General features: G+C 45.2%; 1 protein-coding gene, 1 long non-coding RNA gene and 1 pseudogene across 21 annotated transcripts in view; 2 read left to right on the top strand and 1 right to left on the bottom strand.

Annotated features, from left to right (window-relative positions):
• brip1 (BRCA1 interacting DNA helicase 1) overlaps nucleotides 1–18,058 on the top strand; it is a 204,647-nt gene that overhangs the window by 107,676 nt on the left and 78,913 nt on the right. For 16 of the 20 annotated variants that reach the window (XR_015859329.1, XR_015859326.1, XR_015859327.1 and 13 more), the window contains one exon: nucleotides 11,716–11,877. Coding sequence is in view for 16 of the 20 variants with exons in the window: in XM_088380208.1 (XP_088236334.1) it covers nucleotides 11,716–11,877 (162 nt within the window). In the remaining 4 variants the exon portion in view is untranslated. The remainder of the gene's footprint in view (nucleotides 1–11,715; nucleotides 11,878–18,058) is intronic. The other 4 variants (XM_088380205.1, XM_088380210.1, XM_088380199.1 and 1 more) reach the window with 1 other exon arrangement.
• On the top strand, nucleotides 5,429–8,111 carry LOC148394792 (uncharacterized; annotated as a pseudogene).
• On the bottom strand, nucleotides 12,937–14,778 carry LOC148394791 (uncharacterized). The gene is made up of 3 exons (XR_015859331.1): nucleotides 14,291–14,778; nucleotides 13,453–13,563; nucleotides 12,937–13,357 (listed from the first exon to the last, which is right to left on the bottom strand). It is a non-coding gene; the product is annotated as an uncharacterized LOC148394791 (long non-coding RNA).

The following is an 18,058-nucleotide window of genomic DNA, read 5'->3' as shown; positions in this document are numbered from 1 at the left end:
AGTGCAAGCGCCCTCAGCCGCGCGCACCCATTGTTGACAAAGAACGATCGATGGATTTAATGAATTGGAGTGACACCAATGGTTTTATAAACATGCTATTCAGGTAATAGTTGTCCTTAATCACTCTATATCTTACGTCAGGCCCGTTCTCAGCTCTTTGTTTGTGTTTGTCACGTTAGCATACCTATCGTTTAGCCTGTTGTTGCTATTTAATGAATTGGAGTGACACCGATGGTTTTATAAACATGTTATTCATGTAATAGTTGTCCTTAATCACTCTATATGTTACGTTAGGCCTGTTCTCAGCTCTTTGTTTGTGTTTGTCACGTTAGCATACCTATCGTTTAGCCTGTTGTTGCTATTTAATGAATTGGAGTGACACCGATGGTTTTATAAACATATTATTCATGTAATAGTTGTCCTTAATCACTCTATATGTTACGTCAGGCCCGTTCTCAGCTCTTTGTTTGTGTTTGTCACGTTAGCATACCTATCATTTAGCCTGTTGTTGCTATCGTTTAGCCTGCTGTTGCTCGTTCATGACTGTTTTTGGTGTGGGATTTTGTCGAATAAATTGCCCCCCAAAATGCGACTTATACTCCGGAGCGACTTATATATGTTTTTTTCATTTTTTGGGGCATTTTATGGCTGGTGCGACTTATACTAAGGAGCGACTTATAGTCCGGAAAATACGGTATTTGCTTTCATTGCCAATGCTGAAGGGTTGCCTGAATGTTTGATTTGCAATGAGAAGTTGTCAAATATAACAAGAGCAATTTAAAGTGACATTTTCAGCTAAAGCATGCTAAATTTGCTGCCGATCACCCAGTTGGAACTGAGAGGAAAGGTGCAATTTGAGGAACGAAAAAACTGTTTCAAGAAGTGATTGCATCTCCAAATTCTACTACTGCTGCAAGTTTTGTTGCAGCCCAGGAGATAATAAAGCGCGGAAAACCATTCACCGATGGCGAGTACACAAAGGATTCATTCGTTAAAATATCAGAGTACCTATTTTCGGACTTCAAAAACAAAACCGAAATCATTCAGAAAATTAAAGACCTGCCTCTCTCCACAAAAACAGTGAAAGAAATGGTAATTTGAATGGCAAACACTATCACCGATCAGCAAATCAAGGACATTAATTCAGCTCCAGCTTTCTCAATTGCGTGTGATGTGACCGCTATTGAACAGATAGCTCTGCTATGCAGGTACGTGAACTCTAATGGGCCGCAAGAAGAAATTGCTACCACTAAAAGGCCAAACACGGGGGGGAGGACATCTGCAAGGCTGTGCTGCAGTGTTTAAATGACAGAGATACACACTGGCCACCTGATTTCAGTCGCTACAGACGGCGCACCGATTATGAGAGTGTCGCAAAAATTTGTCCATTGCATATTGCACCAAGAGGCGCTGTGTGCATAAACATTCCCACCGGAGTGTATAGAGGTAACGAACCTTGTCATCCATATTGTGAACAAAATAATCGCAAAAGCATTAAACCACCGCCAGTTCCGTGAATTGCTAGATGAAGTTGACAGCGAATATGCCGGTCTCCTGCTGCACAACAAAGTCCGCTGGCTATCCAGGGGCGACGTTTTGCATCGCTTTGTTGCTTTGTATTTTTAGCCTACTTAATTAATTTAATAGTAGGCATACAGCTCATGTATTGACAGTCTATGTTGCCTTATAAAAAGCTTTTAGATTTTTGCGGCTCCAGACAGGTATGTTTGTTTTGGGGGGGGGGGGTCAATATGGCTCTTTGAACATTTTGGAGTGCCGACCCCTGGGTTAGGAGCTCCAAGAAAGAGAGGTGAGCTCATGGTTTCTGAAGTTTTAATTAGATTGGCAGCCTCAGCACAACTGTGTGTATGTGTGTGTTTGTGGTTCTATAAACAAATAATAATTAGTGTTAATCATATAATATTTACAATAATGTAAATATCACAACAATATATATGTAAAATAGCGCAATTCAAAGTTGTATGCATGGACGCAAAACCGCGATGATAGCTCTCTTAAACATGCGTAAGGACATTTTGTATCACTAACTGGCAGTCAAAGAGGCTGGTAGTTATAAACAATAAACAAGGTGTGGAACTTACTTACTTTACGCACACTCTGAAGTGGGGTAAACTGTACTGGGCTGAACTAAACTTAAACTATGTGAAATCTGAACTTTCTCCTTTCTCTTCTGCCTTTCTCCTTCTAACACATACGACGAAGCGTGGTCTCTATGTTCCGCCCTCTTAAAGGATACAGTCTCACAGTCCTCGAGCAGCCTTTTCTGCACTGTATATTTGTGTTTTAATTTACTGCTATCACCGTCTTTGTTGTACTTGTACAGTTGTTACATGTAAAGCACTTTGTTATAGCTGCAGCTGTTATGAAATGTGCAACAGTATATAAAGTTATACAGTAATCCCTCGTTTATCGCGGATAATTGGTTCAAAGACCACCCGCGATAGGTGAAAATCTGCAATGTAGAGAAAATATATTGTGACAATATCAACAAAATACTTTTATGAACCTTTATTGTATTTTGAAACACTGTATTGTACCTTTAAATGCTTTTTTGTATTTTTGAATACTTTTGTAAACATTTTAAAGTCAAACTGATTTTCATAAACAATCTTTATTTAAATAAATAACAAAATAAGAGTAAATATATTGTTACAATATCCGCACAAGACTTTCATTAACCTTTATTTTAGTTTTATACACTTAATTGTTTTTTTAAACACTTTTTTGTATTTTTAAACACTTGTAAATTTTTTAAAGTGAAACTGACTTTCAGAAACATTCTTATTTATTTACAAAAATAAGAAAATAAATAACAGTAAATATATTGTTACAATATTCACACAAGACTTTTATGAACCTTTTTTAAGTGTAAACATGTCTCGCTCCTCTCTGCTTTTGCGTCCTGGCCGACCCCGCAGCCCAGCACAAGTGCTTTCGCACAATAATATATACTTTTATTTTTATACTTATATTTTGTACTTTTCAATATGTTATTGTATTTTAAACACTTTTTTGAACATTTTAAAGTGTCTCCGCTCTGCTCTTGCAGTGCTGACTGGCCCCTGCAGCCCAGCGTGAGGGCATCTGCACATGACATTCATAATTTTATTTTTAAACACTTTATTGTAATTTTAAACATTTTAAACTGTAAACGTGTCACAGCTTCGTTCTGCTCCGCTCTTAAGGTGCTGACCGGCTGACGCGCCCCCGCAGCCCAGCACAAGACTTGTATAATGTTAAACACTTTATAATAATTTTAAACACGTTATTATATCTTTAAATACTTTTTAAATAACATTAAGAAGCTTGCTATCCCCTTCTGCTTCAATGATGCACGACGCGAGCTCGTCAGCCTGCCTCGTAGTCCTGCTCTGCCGGCATTCCAGACCTCCTTGTTTCCTTTAAACTTTCCCCAAATAAAGAGCCCATGTTGCATTTGGTTGTCCTGCCTCGTGCGTGACAATAAAACAAAGCGCAAATCAGAGATGCCGCTGATTCTGCTGACACAAACGAAGTGGAGTGGATGCGTCGCAGGAGATTGAGATAAAGCCTGGTTAGAGTTGCTCTAAGCCAATCATCGGCAAGGATACAGATCAACATATCCCATTGGTCTCCTACCGGCCATTAGTGTGCTGCAAAGTCATATGGGTAGACAAAGCCCTGCGCTCCAAGCAAAAAGCTGCGATGCACCAAATATAGCCGCAATATTTGTTTTCATAAAAATCTGCGATGCACAGAAGCCGCGATAGGTGAACCGCAAAATAGCGAGGGATTCCTGTATTCTATTTTAACTGAGCAACACTGAGCTCCATCCTGCCTGCTCAGGTACATTTATTTTGCTGATCAGGCAAAATGTGTGCTCTGTCACGGATCGGATGGAACATGGAGCAGGGCGACCAAGTGCAGCTTAGACCAGGGTTTATTGAGGAAAAGGGGAAGTGGAACGAGGCATCGAGGGAAACAGACGAGAACTGGCAAACTAATAACATGACAGACTGACCGACAGGGATTGCAAACAGAAACAGACTCGAAACAGACAGGAACCACAAGGACAGCAAACGTGACGACATTGACGATCCGACAGGGAGTGAGGGGCAAACAGGACTTATATACACGACAGGTAACGAGAGGCAGGTGGGAATAATCACACTGATCATGGGCACACAGGAGGGGAGGGGCGAGCACACAGACACACGAACATAACTATGACACGATCGGGGACGAGTCCTGACAGAACCCCCCCCACAAGGGACGGCTCCCGACGTCCCAAAAAACAAACAACTTGGGGAACCGAACCGCACTCGGGCGGCGACTTGGGGAACCGAACCGCGCTCGGGCGGCGACTTGGGGAACAGAACCGCGCTCGGGCGGCGACTTGGGGAACAGAACCGCGCTCGGGCGGCGACTTGGGGAACAGAACCGCGCTCGGGCGGCGACTTGGGGAACAGAACCGCGCTCGGGCGGCGACTTGGGGAACAGAACCGCGCTCGGGCGGCGACTTGGGGTACAGAACCGCACTCGGGCGGTGACTTGGGGTACAGAACCGCACTCGAGCGGCGACTTGGGGAACCGAACCGCACTCGGACAAACGGAGAGTCAGAACCGCATGCAGCGGCAAGAGTCACACGCGCCGCAGCAGTGGGAGTGGAGCCATGGACGATCGCTAGTTTGGCGCAGCTGGCTCAATGTCCGGCGTTGCTGGCAAGAAGTCCGACGACGGCCGTGGGTCCAGTGACGCCGGGGTGAGGCCCGATGGTGGCCGTGAGTCTAATGGCGGCCGCGGGTCCGGCGTCGCCGGAGCGAAGTCTGATGGCGGCCACGGAGTCAATGGCGCCGGGAGGAACTCCAATGGCGGCCGCGGGTCCGGTGTTGCGGGAGTGAGTTCGACGGCGGCTGTGGAGCCCATGACGCTGAAACCTGCTCAGATGTGGATCGGGCGTCGCAGCGGGAGCTGGTGGTGAAGGGGGGTCCAAGCGCTGGTCACTGTGATGGTCGGATCGTTCTGTCACGGATCGGATGGAACATGGAGCAGGGCGATCAAGTGCAGCTTAGACCAGGGTTTATTAAGGGAAAAGGGAAGTGGAACGAGGCATCGAGGGAAACAGACGAGAACTGGCAAACTAATAACATGACAGACTGACCGACAGGGATTGAAAACAGAAACAGACTCGAAACAGACAGGAATCACAAGGAAAGCAAACGTGACGACATCGACGATCCGGCAGGGAGTGAGGGGCAGACAGGACTTATATACACGACAGGTAACAAGAGGCAGGTGGGAATAATCACACTGATCATGGGCACACAGGAGGGGAGGGGCGAGCACACAGACACACGAACAGAACTATGACACGATCGGGGACGAGTCCTGACATGCTCACTGGTAAGCGTTTCAGTATGTTGCCCTCAGGAAGGTGAGGTTTTACCTGCACACTTTCTTCATCTTTATTGTTTCTGCATTTGTGCTGTCTTTCTGGTCAAAATCTTCTTGAATGGCCGCCTTTCCCAGAACGGTTCAGTTTGCTCTGTCTGTCTTGCTTAATGTTGCTTGACTTGGTTGGGGCAGTGTATTTTGATTTTTCAATGTTCATTAATTTTAAAAACCCATTATTAATTACAATAATATGGAAAAAATGTCCTGTCACATGAAATATTTTTTTTTATCTCGTTGTAGTTGCCAACTATTTTACATGAGGATGGTCAAACCTCATTGACAGGTAGAATTAAAATTATGTGTCTATCAGCAACAGGAGCTGAGATATCAATTATTTAGTAGGTGTTGACAATTGTGTTGAATTCCCATTCCAGCTTTAGGCCTTATTGGGTTAAAGAAGTGCTTCTCAAATAGTGGGGCGATACCAAGGGGGGCGCGTGTGACACCAGGGACCAACATGCTTTTCTTTTGGCTGTACTAGATTAAAGGGTAATTAGACATCCACTGCAGTAGGTGGCGGTATCACAGGAAGAGTGTGCTCAAGGAGCAGTCACTCTACAGTATAGAGCGCACGGAACAAAAGCACACACAGCACAGAGCAGGCGATAAAAAGTGCAGTGTGACACCATGGAAAAATATGGAACAAGGTTGAAAAGAACGGCGGAGAGAGACGGAGATAAGAGAATTGAGAGTCACACGAAAGCTAAGACAAGGATATATGACGAAGCGTACGTAGCGCTCCACTTCAGTATGACTACGATGGGAGACGAGGAAAGACCGGTGTGTTTTCTGTGCCTTACAATGTTGGCAGCGGACACTATGAAGCCAAATAAATGAAGGTGGCACTTAAAGTCATTGCACCCCAATCACGTTGATAAGATGCTTGAGGTTGTTCCCACTGTGTCTGTAGGAGATAAAGGCGTGGATGAATCTCAGCTTCCTGCAAGTCAACAGTGACAAAACCCAAGCCATGTTAATTGCCACTCCCCATCAGATCCATACCTGCCCAATAACAAGCATCTCATTCGCCGGTCACACTATCCCCCTCTCAGCCACTGTCACCAACCTGGGTGTGAAACTGGACCCTTAACTCAACCTAGAGTCACACATAAAACACATCTGCAAAACCTTCTTCCACCTCAGGCATATTTCCAAGGTGTATATTCTCACACTTACCCTAACGGATGCTGAAAAACTTGTCCACGCCTTTATCTCCTCCAGGCTAGACTATTGTAACGCACTCCTCATCGGGATCCCTAGCAAGAGCCTCCAGAGGCTTCAATACATCCAAAACAGCGCTGCTAGGATCCTGATGAGGGTGCGGAAAAGCGACCACGTCACACCCATCTTCCGTTCTCTGCACTCCCCAGTGTATCCTCGGACATGCTCCCCCATACCTCAAAGAACTCCTTGCCCCAAAACCTGCCACCCGAAGCCTCCGCTCATCCAATTCACACCTTCTCCATGTCCCGAAAACCAAGTTGCGCACCATGGGCGACCGGGCCTTCTGCCATGCAGCCCCCATACTGTGGAACTCCCTCCCCGACCACCTAAGAGCACCCCAATCCACTGACTCTTTCAAAACCGGACTTAAAACTCACCTCTTTACTCTAGCATTTCCGTAATTCCTGTTCTCATATCCTGGTTGTCGTCCAGTTGTTTTATACTTGTCCTTGCTTTGTTTTCTTGTTTTTACTTGCCATGTAGCACTTTGAGATTCCTCCGAATGTAAAGTGCGTTATAAATTTAATTTATTATTATTACTATTATTATTATTATTATTATTATTATTATTATTATTTCAGTGAAAACAGGCTGAATATTGCCAACAATCATCCCACTTTGTGAATGCTACTTCAGTCAATCAGCAAACTCTGTAAGCATCATATAAAGCAGCGTACCATATTGCTCAGTGCAAAAAAAAAAAAAAAAACACCATTGCAGAAGAGCTGATACTACCTGCAGCCGTGGAATGATGCCTCATTTTGATTAAAAAAACAGCATAAATTGTTTTATTCATTTTTGTTTTGTAGGTTAAAATGTTTTATATATTGTGCTCCTGAGTTAATGTTGCTGATTACTTTGAACTGTGTTAGGGTTTTCCAGGTTATCTTTATCATAGGATTATGTTGGAATGCAACAGGTAATAAATACCTTACCTTGTCCTCCTTATCACAAGGTCGTAAAACATCCCCTGACATGTTTAGACTAGACAAGGGCTTTCTAGCCAGCCTACCCATACCCCCACTCTGTTTCTCTTAATAAATATCCACTTGCAGGAAGGAGGCTTCAGACTTCATTCCTTGAGCGAGTGAACTCTCCACCTGCAGGTGTCTAAAAGGACTTACTTGTCTCCCGTGTGGTTCTTGCAAAATAAGTTGGAGTGAGCAAATCTCTAACAAACTGAATATTATTTATTGCTGTTATTTAATTTGATATTATATGTTTATTATTTTATCGTATTTTTTCAGCATAAAATGGCAGTTGGTCAAGAATGTTTATAGTTTGAATAATTATAATTTATTTTTTAATTTCAGGCAAAGTGGTGCACTTTGAATCTGTTCTGTTACAGACTAAAAAAAACAATGTTATAAATAAAGTTATTCTTTATTGTAAGTTGATCTTTCTTTTTTATTTATTTTTTGTTTTTCTTTAATGTTCCATCCATCCATCCATCTTCTTCCGCTTATCCGGGGTCGGGTCGCGGGGGCAGCAGCTTTAGGAGGGACTCCAAGACTTCCCTCTCCCCAGCCACTTCATCCAGCTCATCCCGGGGGATCCCAAGGCGTTCCCAGGCCAGCTGAGCGACATAGTCTCTCCAGCGCGTCCTGGGTCGTCCCCGGCGTCTCCTATCGGTGGGACATGCCCGCAACACCTCCCCAGGCAGGCGTCCAGGAGGCATCCTGATAAGATGCCCGAGCCACCTCATCTGGCTCCTCTCAACGTGGAGGAGTAGCGACTCTACTTCGAGTCTCTCCCGAATGACCGAGCTTCTCACCCTATCTCTAAGGGAGAGCCCGGACATCCTGCGGAGAAAACTCATTTGGGCCGCTTGTATCCGGGATCTCGTTCTTTAGGTCACGACCCATAGCTCGTGACCATAGGTGAGGGGAGGAGCGTAAATCGACCGGTAAATTGAGAGCTTTGCCTTTTGGTTCAGCTCTCTCTTCACCACAACGGACCTGTACAGAGTCCGCATTACTGCTGACGCTGCACCGATCTGCCTGTTGATCTCGCGCTCCATCCTCCCCTCACTCGTGAACAAGACTCCAAGATACTTGAACTCCTCCACTTGGGGCAGGATCTCATCCCCGATCCAGAGAGGGCATTCCACCCTTTTCCGATCGAGGACCATGGACTCGGATTTGGAGGTGCTGACCCTCATCCCGACCGCTTCACACTCGGCTGCGAACTGTTCCAGCGAGAGCTGGAGATCACGGCCTGAAGAAGCCAACAGCACCACGTCATCTGTAAAAAGCAGATACGCGATGCTGAGGTCCCCAAACCGGACCCCCTCAACGCCTCGGCTGCGCCTAGAAATTCTGTATATAAAAATTATGAACAGAATCGGTGACAAAGGGCAGCGTTGGCAGAGTCCAACCCTCACTGGGAACGAATCCGACTTACTGCCGGAAATGCGGACCAGACTCTGGCATCGGTGATACAGGGACCAAACTGCCCTTATCAGTTGGCTCGGCACCCCGTACTCCCAAAGCACCCTCCACAGAACCTCCCGAGGGACACGGTCGAATGCCTTCTCCAAGTCCACAAAACACATGTGGACTGGTTGGGCGAACTCCCATGCACCCTCGAGGATCCTGCCGAGGGTGTAGAGCTGGTCCACTGTTCCACAGCCACGATGAAAGCCACACTGCTCCTTCTGAATCCGAGGTTCGACCTCCCGAGGGACCCTCCTCTCCAGCACACCTGAATAGACCTTACCAGGGAGGTTGAGGAGTGTGATTCCCCTGTATTTGGAACACACCCTCCGGTCCCCCTTCTTAAAGAGGGGAACCACCACCGCAGTCTCCCAATCCAGAGGCACTGTCCCCGATGTCCACGCAACGTTGTAGAGGCGTGTCAGCCATTACAGCCCCACAACATCCAGAGCCTTTAAGAACTCCAGGCGGATCTCTTCCACCCCCGGGGCTTTGCCACCGAGGAGTTTTTTAACTACCTCAGTGACTTCGACCCCAGAGATTGGAGAATCCGCCTCAGAGTCTACAGGCCCTGCTTCCTCAATGGAAGGCGTGTAGGTGGAATTGAGGAGGTCTTCGAAGTATTCTCCCCACCGACTCACGACGTCCCGAGTTGAGGTCAGCAGCACGCCATCCCCACTGTAAACAGTGTTGACGTTGCACTGCTTCCCCCTCCTGAGACGCCGGATGGTGGACCAGAATTTCTTCGAAGCCGTCCGGAAGTCATTCTCCATAGCCTCACCAAACTCCTCCCACGCCCGGGTTTTTGCCTCAGCAACCGCCGAAGCCGCGTTCCGCTTGGCCATCCGGTACCTGTCAGCTGCCTCCGGAGTCCCGCAGGCCAAAACGGCCCGATAGGACTCCTTCTTCAGCTTGACGGCATCCCTTACCGCCGGTGTCCACCAGCGGGTTCGGGGATTGCCGCCACGACAGGCACCAACGACCTTACGGCCACAGCTCCGGTCGGCCGCCTCAACAATGGAGGCGCGGAACATGGTCCACTCAGACTCAATGTCCCCTGCCTCCCCCGGGACGTGGGAAAAGCTCTGCCGGAGGCGGGAGTTGAAGCACTTCCTGGCAGGAGATTCTGCCAGACGTTCCCAGCAGACCCTCACAGAGCGTTTGGGTCTGCCAGGTCGGACCGGCATCTTCCCCCACCATCGGAGCCAACCCACCACCAGGTGGTGATCAGTTGACAGCTCCGCCCCTCTCTTCACCCGAGTGTCCAAAACATGCAGTCGCAAATCCGATGACACGACTACAAAGTCGATCATCGAACTGCGGCCTAGGGTGTGTCCTGGTGCCAAGTGTACACATGGACACTCTTATGCTTTAACATGGTGTTCATTATTGAAAATCCGTGTCGAGCACAGAAGTCCAATAATAGAACACCGCTTGGGTTCAGATCGGGGGGGCCGTTCCTCCCAATCGCGCCCTTCCAGGTCTCACTGTCATTGCCCACGTGAGCATTGAAGTCACCCAGTAGAACGATGGAGTCCCCAGAAGGAGCGCTCTCCAGCACTTCCTCCAGGGACCCCAAGAAGGGTGGGTACTCTGAGCTGCAACAGTCAGGACCCGTCCCCCCACCTGAAGGCGGAGGGAGGCTACCCTCTCGTTCACCGGGGTGAACCCCAATGTGCAGGCGCCCAGTGTATACCCACACCTGCTCGACGCCTCTCACCGTGGGCAACTCCAGAGTGGAAGAGAGTCCAGCCCCTCTCGAGAGGGCTTGTACCGGAACCCAAACTGTGCGTGGAGGGTAGTCCGACTATATCTAGTATTTTTTCTGCCTCGCACACCAGCTCGGGCTCCTTTCCAGCCAGAGAGGTGACATTCCATGTCCCAAGAGCCAGCTTCTGCAGCCGGGGATCAGACCGCCAAGGTCCCTGCCTTTGGCTGCCGCCCAGCTCACATTGCACCCGACCCCTTTGGCCCCTCCCACAGGTGGTGAGCCCATGGGAAGGGGGACCCACGTTTCCTTCTCGGGCTGTGCCCGGCCGGGCCCCATGGGCGAAGACCCGGCCACCAGACGCTCGCCTTCGAGCCCCGCCTCCAGGCCTGGCTCCAGAGGGAGGCCCCGGTGACCCGCGTCCGGGCGAGGGAAAACGAAGTCAATTTATTTTAATCATCATAAGGCGCTTCTGTGAGTCGTGCTTTGTCTGGCCCCTCACCTAGGACCCGTTTGCCATGGGTGACCCTACCAGGGGCATGAAGCCCCCGACAACATGGCTCCTAGGATCACAGGGGCACGCGAACCCCTCCACCACGATAAGGTGACGACTCACGGAGGGGTTCTTTAATGTTAATAAGGGTTAATATGAAGGGGGGGCGCGAAATGTTTTCTTCTCCCTGGGGGGGCATCACAGAGAATAATTGAGAAGCACTGGGTTAAAGGGATCACAGCCACTCATGCACACAAATTTACCCATGACGTATAACAACTGGTAATATAATTTATAAAATAAAATAAAAAAATAACCAAACTTTACATTTGATAGCACACGAGAGCAGACATTCTCTGAATGAAAAACTTGAAAATTAAATTGGAAAATGTTTTTGCAGGTTTGGGTTGGCACTGTTGGTGTAGGACCTCAAGGTAGAAAGCTTTGTGCCACCTTTCAACATTCTGAAACGTATGCCTTCCAGGATGAAGTTGGTGCCCTGCTACTGAATGTCTGCAAAGTTGTGCCCAAGGGTGTGCTTTGCTTCTTGCCTTCCTACAAGGTAAATATGTACACATATCAATTTAAAAGAAAAAATCTGCTAAGTGTATTTGGCATCCGGTGATGTACATTTCAGCATTGTGAGCACAGCAACTATTATAAAGGCTGGCTAAAAGTGAGCCATGATTTACAATGTCAGTCTCACGTTTTGGACTTCATATTTCTGGGAATGTCACGGTGGTTGCTGTGTGTCCATTTGAAGGCTTTTTGTCATGTTTGATTTCTTGGATCTTATTTGGATTAATAACACAAATTAATGACTTGGTTACGGATTCGACACTAGGAAAGAAATACGGACATTAACTTATGTTTGGAGATTCTGAATTTAAGAAATCTTGTCAGGTAAGTTTTGAGGAGCTGTAACAGATTATTATGACTGTATTTTTCAGGCTAAACGTCGCTCCGGAATATAGGTCACATTAGCCATAAAATGCACAATGATGTGAAGAAAAAAACATATACAAGTCGCTCCGGAGTATAAGTCGCATTTTGGGGGAATTACAATACCGTATTTTTCGGACTAAAAGTCGCTCCGGAATATAGGTCGCATTAGCCATAAAATGCACAATAACGTGGAAAAAACAAACATTGCTCCGGAGTATAAATCGCATTTTGGGGGAAATTTATTCGACAAAATCCAACACCAAGAACAGACATGAACGAGCAAGAACAGGCTAAACGATAGGTATGCTAACGCGACATAAACACAAACGAAGAGCTGAGAACAGGCCTGACGTAACATTTAGAGTTATTCAAAAAACTATTATATAAATAAAACGTTTATAAAACCATCTGTGTCACTCCAATTCATTAAATCCATCGATCGTCCTTTATGTCAACAATGGGTGCGCGCCGCTGGCGGCGCTTGCACTTAAAAATATTCCACAGGCCCATATAACGATATACAAATTATACTATATCAAATAACTATTATATAAGCAATAATATTATCAAACCATCTGTGTCACTCCAAATCATTAAATCCATCGATCAAATTCCTCGTCCTTTGTCAACAACACCTCGCGTGCGCCCTGACGTCAGCCTCGTCGTTATTCGACAGATCTAGTATATAACTATATTGTAGCGTTAAAAAAGTATAAGGAAAGACTTGGGTTTGGTAAACGGCTCTTTATTTAATAAAACAAGAGTTCATCGAGCCAACAAGTACTGAACTGTAATGATAAAAACATATACAAGTTGCTACACGAAATAAAATATATCAAATAATTATAACACAAATAGTTAACCGCCACACGGCCCCAAGCACCGGCGTCGACTTCCAGGCGTGTGGCGTTGTGGACTTCCATCCTTGGAGGTGGCACTTCCAGCCACGGAGGTGGAAGAGAGCTCCATAGAATAGGACCGGGCGTGCTGTAAAAGCCATGTCCGAGCCCCATCCACCGTCCCCGGACAGCTAGCCGGCCGAGCGCCGGTCCTCGACTTCCATCCACGGAGGTGAAAGAGAGCTCCATAGAGTAGGACTGAGCGTGCGTAAAAGCCACAATAGTTGTTCAAACCTTCTGTGTCACTCCAAATCATTAAATCCTTCAAACTCTTCGTCCTCCGTGTCACTTACAAAGCCGCTAATGATGCCGGTAGTACGTGGGGCCCTTCGTCATCTTCGTCATTCCGTGATCGAAACTTTGTCCTTTAGGTAAACAACCACCGCGCCGCGCTGCTGACGTCACTTGAAATTCAAATTACAGTAATCCCTTGCTACATCGTGGTTTCACTTTATGAAAAAATTCACATAAGCTCCTCAGTATGTCACCCCCCACCCAAACTATGAAAACAAATGCGACTTATAGTCAGAAAAATACGGTATTATTATTTTCATTATTAATCGTAATAATTATTATTATTACCGTAATTCCCGGACTATACGACACGACTTTTTGCACATGCATTGAACCCTGCGGTTTATAGTCCGGTGCGGTTTATCCATGGATTTTTCATGATTTTTATGATATTGTAAAAGGATTTGTTTTGGTTAAACAAGGTAATAGAAATGATGGCATTTCATGGAAAACACCTGCATCTTATAGTCCAGTACATCTTATATATATCGAGCCATGCCCATCTGAAGCAGTTCTTGATCCCGTTCGACTTGTCTATTTCCCTGGCACGATCCTCGTCTTTTTTCTCCAAAACTTTTGCCATGCTGGCGAAAACCTTTGCTGAGTAAGCCCTAGATCCATCCAACTAAATAACTCATCTACAAGTGATGAAAACTTAATCGCAAATTCACATTGTGGCGGTGTAAAAACACTTTGCTCTCCGCGTAAGTTAAGTTAACAAGTGGAAATGATGTGACGAAGGTAGCGCCAAAATGCTGCCGAAAATAAGGGGGATATTGTCGCATCACTGCTGCCCGTTAGTTAGGTTTACAGAGGCAAGCCGATTTCCGTACTCACAGCTAAACTAATTTTGCCTTGAGATGTGCCAAAAGATGCTGTCGAAGTAGACGGGCGAATGCTCGCAAGTTGCCGAGGCTAACGTTGATACCCCCCCCAGTGTCAGATTGTTCACCAAAGACACAAGAGTTCTTTGTTACAGACGTTTACTCTGATTCTTTAACATCACAGCCACACCGTAAAACTGGTGATGACACGTATATAAACTTAGATTTATAAAACATACACATCAAATACAAAAGTAAAACATACATACCACTTTGGCCTGCCAGTGAACAACCGGATACTTTACTTAACTTATTCAACTTATTAACTTGCGATGATGCGTCGTAGGTCGGCCGTTAACTACCGCGCTGTCATGACGTCGTCTTCCCGCGTCTTTCCCAGAAACAGGAAGTGCCCTCGAAGTTGGTTTTACTTTCGTTTCTATTCCAACTTAATATTAATAAGACACTTCAACAAACTATATACAAATAAGAAATAAAAATAAATTCACACAAAAATAGTTTGCACACCATGCAAAACTTGAAGCTTCGCCAGAGCCGCAACAGCTCCGCCCAGCGGCGAAAGACACAACTGCTTCGACTTCAGCAGTTACACCTCATATATACATAAAAAATATATAAAAAAATGTCAACAGATTTACATGATTCACGAAAATGATACTTTCGACAGAAAAAAACACGAAAATCCGCGGATCCGCGGAAAATTCTTATCCCTGGATATGGACTCAAACACCTCATCTGCACTATTATTACTCGATCATCGTGCTTCCTACGACACTGTCGATCACAACATACTATTAGATCGCCTTGAAACCGTCGTTGGTATTTCGACGCCGGCACTTTCTTTCAGGGCTGTGGACTCGGTCGGATTTTTGCACCGAGTCCGAGTCCGGCCTCTTGACCACCGAGTCAGTGTCCGAGTCCGAGTCCGGCTGTCCATTTTTTCTGTTAATTCATGTGACTGCTTAGTCTTTATTCAAGGCTAATTTAGATCAAAATCAAAATAATGATATAAGCTGGGTGACATAATCATCCTTGACATTGGTACATAATGTAAACATTAGCCTAAGTGCAACTCAACGTGGCCGCATTGATCGTAAGCAGGGCTGTGGACAGTATTCCTACGCGCATTCTCAGCAGCATGATGAAAATAAAATTAAACGTATTATTGTCGGACTCGGTGGACTCGGTCAAAATCAGCACCGAGTCCGAGTCCGGCAAAAATGACCGAGTCCGACCGAGTCCGAGTCCCCGAGTCCGAGTCCACAGCCCTGCTTTCTTTAGTTTTTATCTCTCAGAGAGGATCCACCTCTCCATGGCAACACGACCTCTGAGTTCATTAATGTTACTTGTGGTGTCACGATCTGTAGTTGGACCTACTATATACTATATATATAAATATAGTACACTATATTTACATGATTCCGCATGGGGACATTATACGTACATATAATATTGGTTTTCATGGTTATGCGGATGACACCCAATTATATATGCCGTTAGAAATGACAAATCCGCGGGATTGTTGTAATCCTGAGGTGTGTCTTGTTGAGATTAAACAACAGATGTCTCTCCATTTCCTACTTCCTAACCCAGATAAAACCGAGATGTTGATAATTGGTCCTGCTCGTAATCAGCACCTATTTAAGGAAACCGCTGTCAAGCTAGATAAATTACCCAAAGTGATACTGTAACGAATCTTTGTTTAATATATAACCAAACTCTCTCTTTTCAAAAACACATTAAAAACATACCGTATTTTCTGGATTATAAATTGCTCCAGAGTACAAGTCGCACCAGCCATAAAATGCAAAATAAAGAAGGCACTGGAGTATAAATCGCATTTGGGGGAAAATTTACTTAATAAAATCCAACACCAAGAACAGACATAAAATAAAAATAGAATAAAGGCAACAACAAGCTGGATATTTGTATGATATGCTAATGTTACATGACAAACAATGAACTGAGAACGTGCCTGGTATGTTACATATTAAGAGTTATTCAGATAACTACAGCATAAATAACACGCAAACATGTTAACCAAACCACCCTTGTCACTCCAAATCACTAAATACAATGAAATTGTTATCCTTTGTGTCACTTTTAAACAACTCCGCTAACTCCGGAGGTAGAAGTTGCGGCGCTTTCTTTTCTACGTCACTTACGTCAGACTCGTCAGTTGCCAACACAGGCCTCGAGTGCCCTCTTGCGGTTTAGTGTGAAAATAACATATTGAATTACGTAATAATGTGTTAATAATTTCACACATAAGTTGCTCCAGAGTATAAGTCACACCCTATGAAAAAATACTGTGATTTATAGTCCGGAAAATACTGTAACTAGAAACTGCGTTTTTTTTTTTAAGATATGTCCGATCCTTTCAACCCGTGATGCGGAAATTACTATACATCCGTTCATTACGTTGCGCCTTGAGTACTTTAATTTTTTGTTCTCTGGTCTTCCTAGGTCTAGTATTAAAAGTCTACAGTTGGTACAAAATTCTGCAGCTAGACTGCTCACAAGGAAGAGAAAGTTTGATCATATTGCCCCGGCACTAGCCAACTCTCATTGGCTCCCAGTCCACTTAAGATGTGACTTCAAGGATCTCTTACCAACCTACAAACCGGATTCCGTTGAAGTTGGGAAATTGTGTAAAATGTAAATAAAACCACAATACAACGATTTGAAAATCCTTCTCAACCCATATTCAATTGAATACACTACAAAGAGAACATTTAATGTTCAAACTGATAAACTTAACATTTTTTTGCCAAATAATAAGTAACTTTGAATTTCATGGCTGCAACACTTCCAGTAGAAGTTGGGAAAGGTGGCAAAAAATACTGAGAAAGCTGAGAAAAGCTCATCAAACAGCTATTTGGAACATCCCACATGTGATCAGGCTAATTGGGTACCATGTTGGGTATAAAAGGAGCCTCTCCAAACATGCTCAGTCATTCACAAGCAAGGATGGGGCGAGGTTCACCACTTAGTCCACAACTGCGTGAGAAAATAGTTGAACAGTTTAAGAAAAACATTGCTCAAACCAAAATTGCAAAGAATTTAGGGTTTTCAACATCTACGGTCCAATATATTATCAAAAGGTTCAGAGAATCTGGTGAAATCACTGCACGTATGTAAGCGCCACGGCCGGAAGCCAAGACTGAATGACCGTGACCTTCGATACCTCAGACTGCACTGCTTTAAAAACCGACATGAGTGTGTAAAGGATATCACCAAATGGGCTCAGGAAAACTTCAGAAAACCACTGTCAGTAAATACAGTTCATCACTACATCAGTAAGTACGGGTTAAAACCATGCAAAGCAAAAGCCGTTCATGAACAACATCCAGAAATGCCGCCGGGTTCTCTGGGCCCGAGCACATGTAAAATGGACTGATGCACAATGAAAAAGTGTTTTGTGGTCAGATGAGATCACTTTTCAAGTTGTTTTTGGAAACACTGGACGTTGTGTCCTCCGGACCAAAGAGGAAGCGGACCATTCAGACTGTTATCAACGCAAAGTTCAAAAGCCAACATCTGTGATGGTATGGGGGTGCATTAGTTCCCATGGGACAGGTGACTTACATTTCTGTGAAGGCAACATAAATGCTGAAAAGATTTTGGAGCAACATATGCTGCCGTCCAAGCGACATCTTTTTCATGGACGCCGCTGCTTATTTCAGCAAGATAATGCCAAGCCACAATCTGCACGTATTAGAACAGCATGGCTTCGAAGTAAGGGAGTCCAGGTTCTCCC

This window comes from Syngnathus floridae, chromosome 7 (genome assembly GCF_059516105.1).
Source record: "Syngnathus floridae isolate MCC-2025c chromosome 7, RoL_Sflo_1.0, whole genome shotgun sequence".
Classification (NCBI taxonomy): Eukaryota; Metazoa; Chordata; class Actinopteri; order Syngnathiformes; family Syngnathidae; genus Syngnathus; species Syngnathus floridae.
This window is presented reverse-complemented; position numbering and strand designations above follow the sequence as displayed.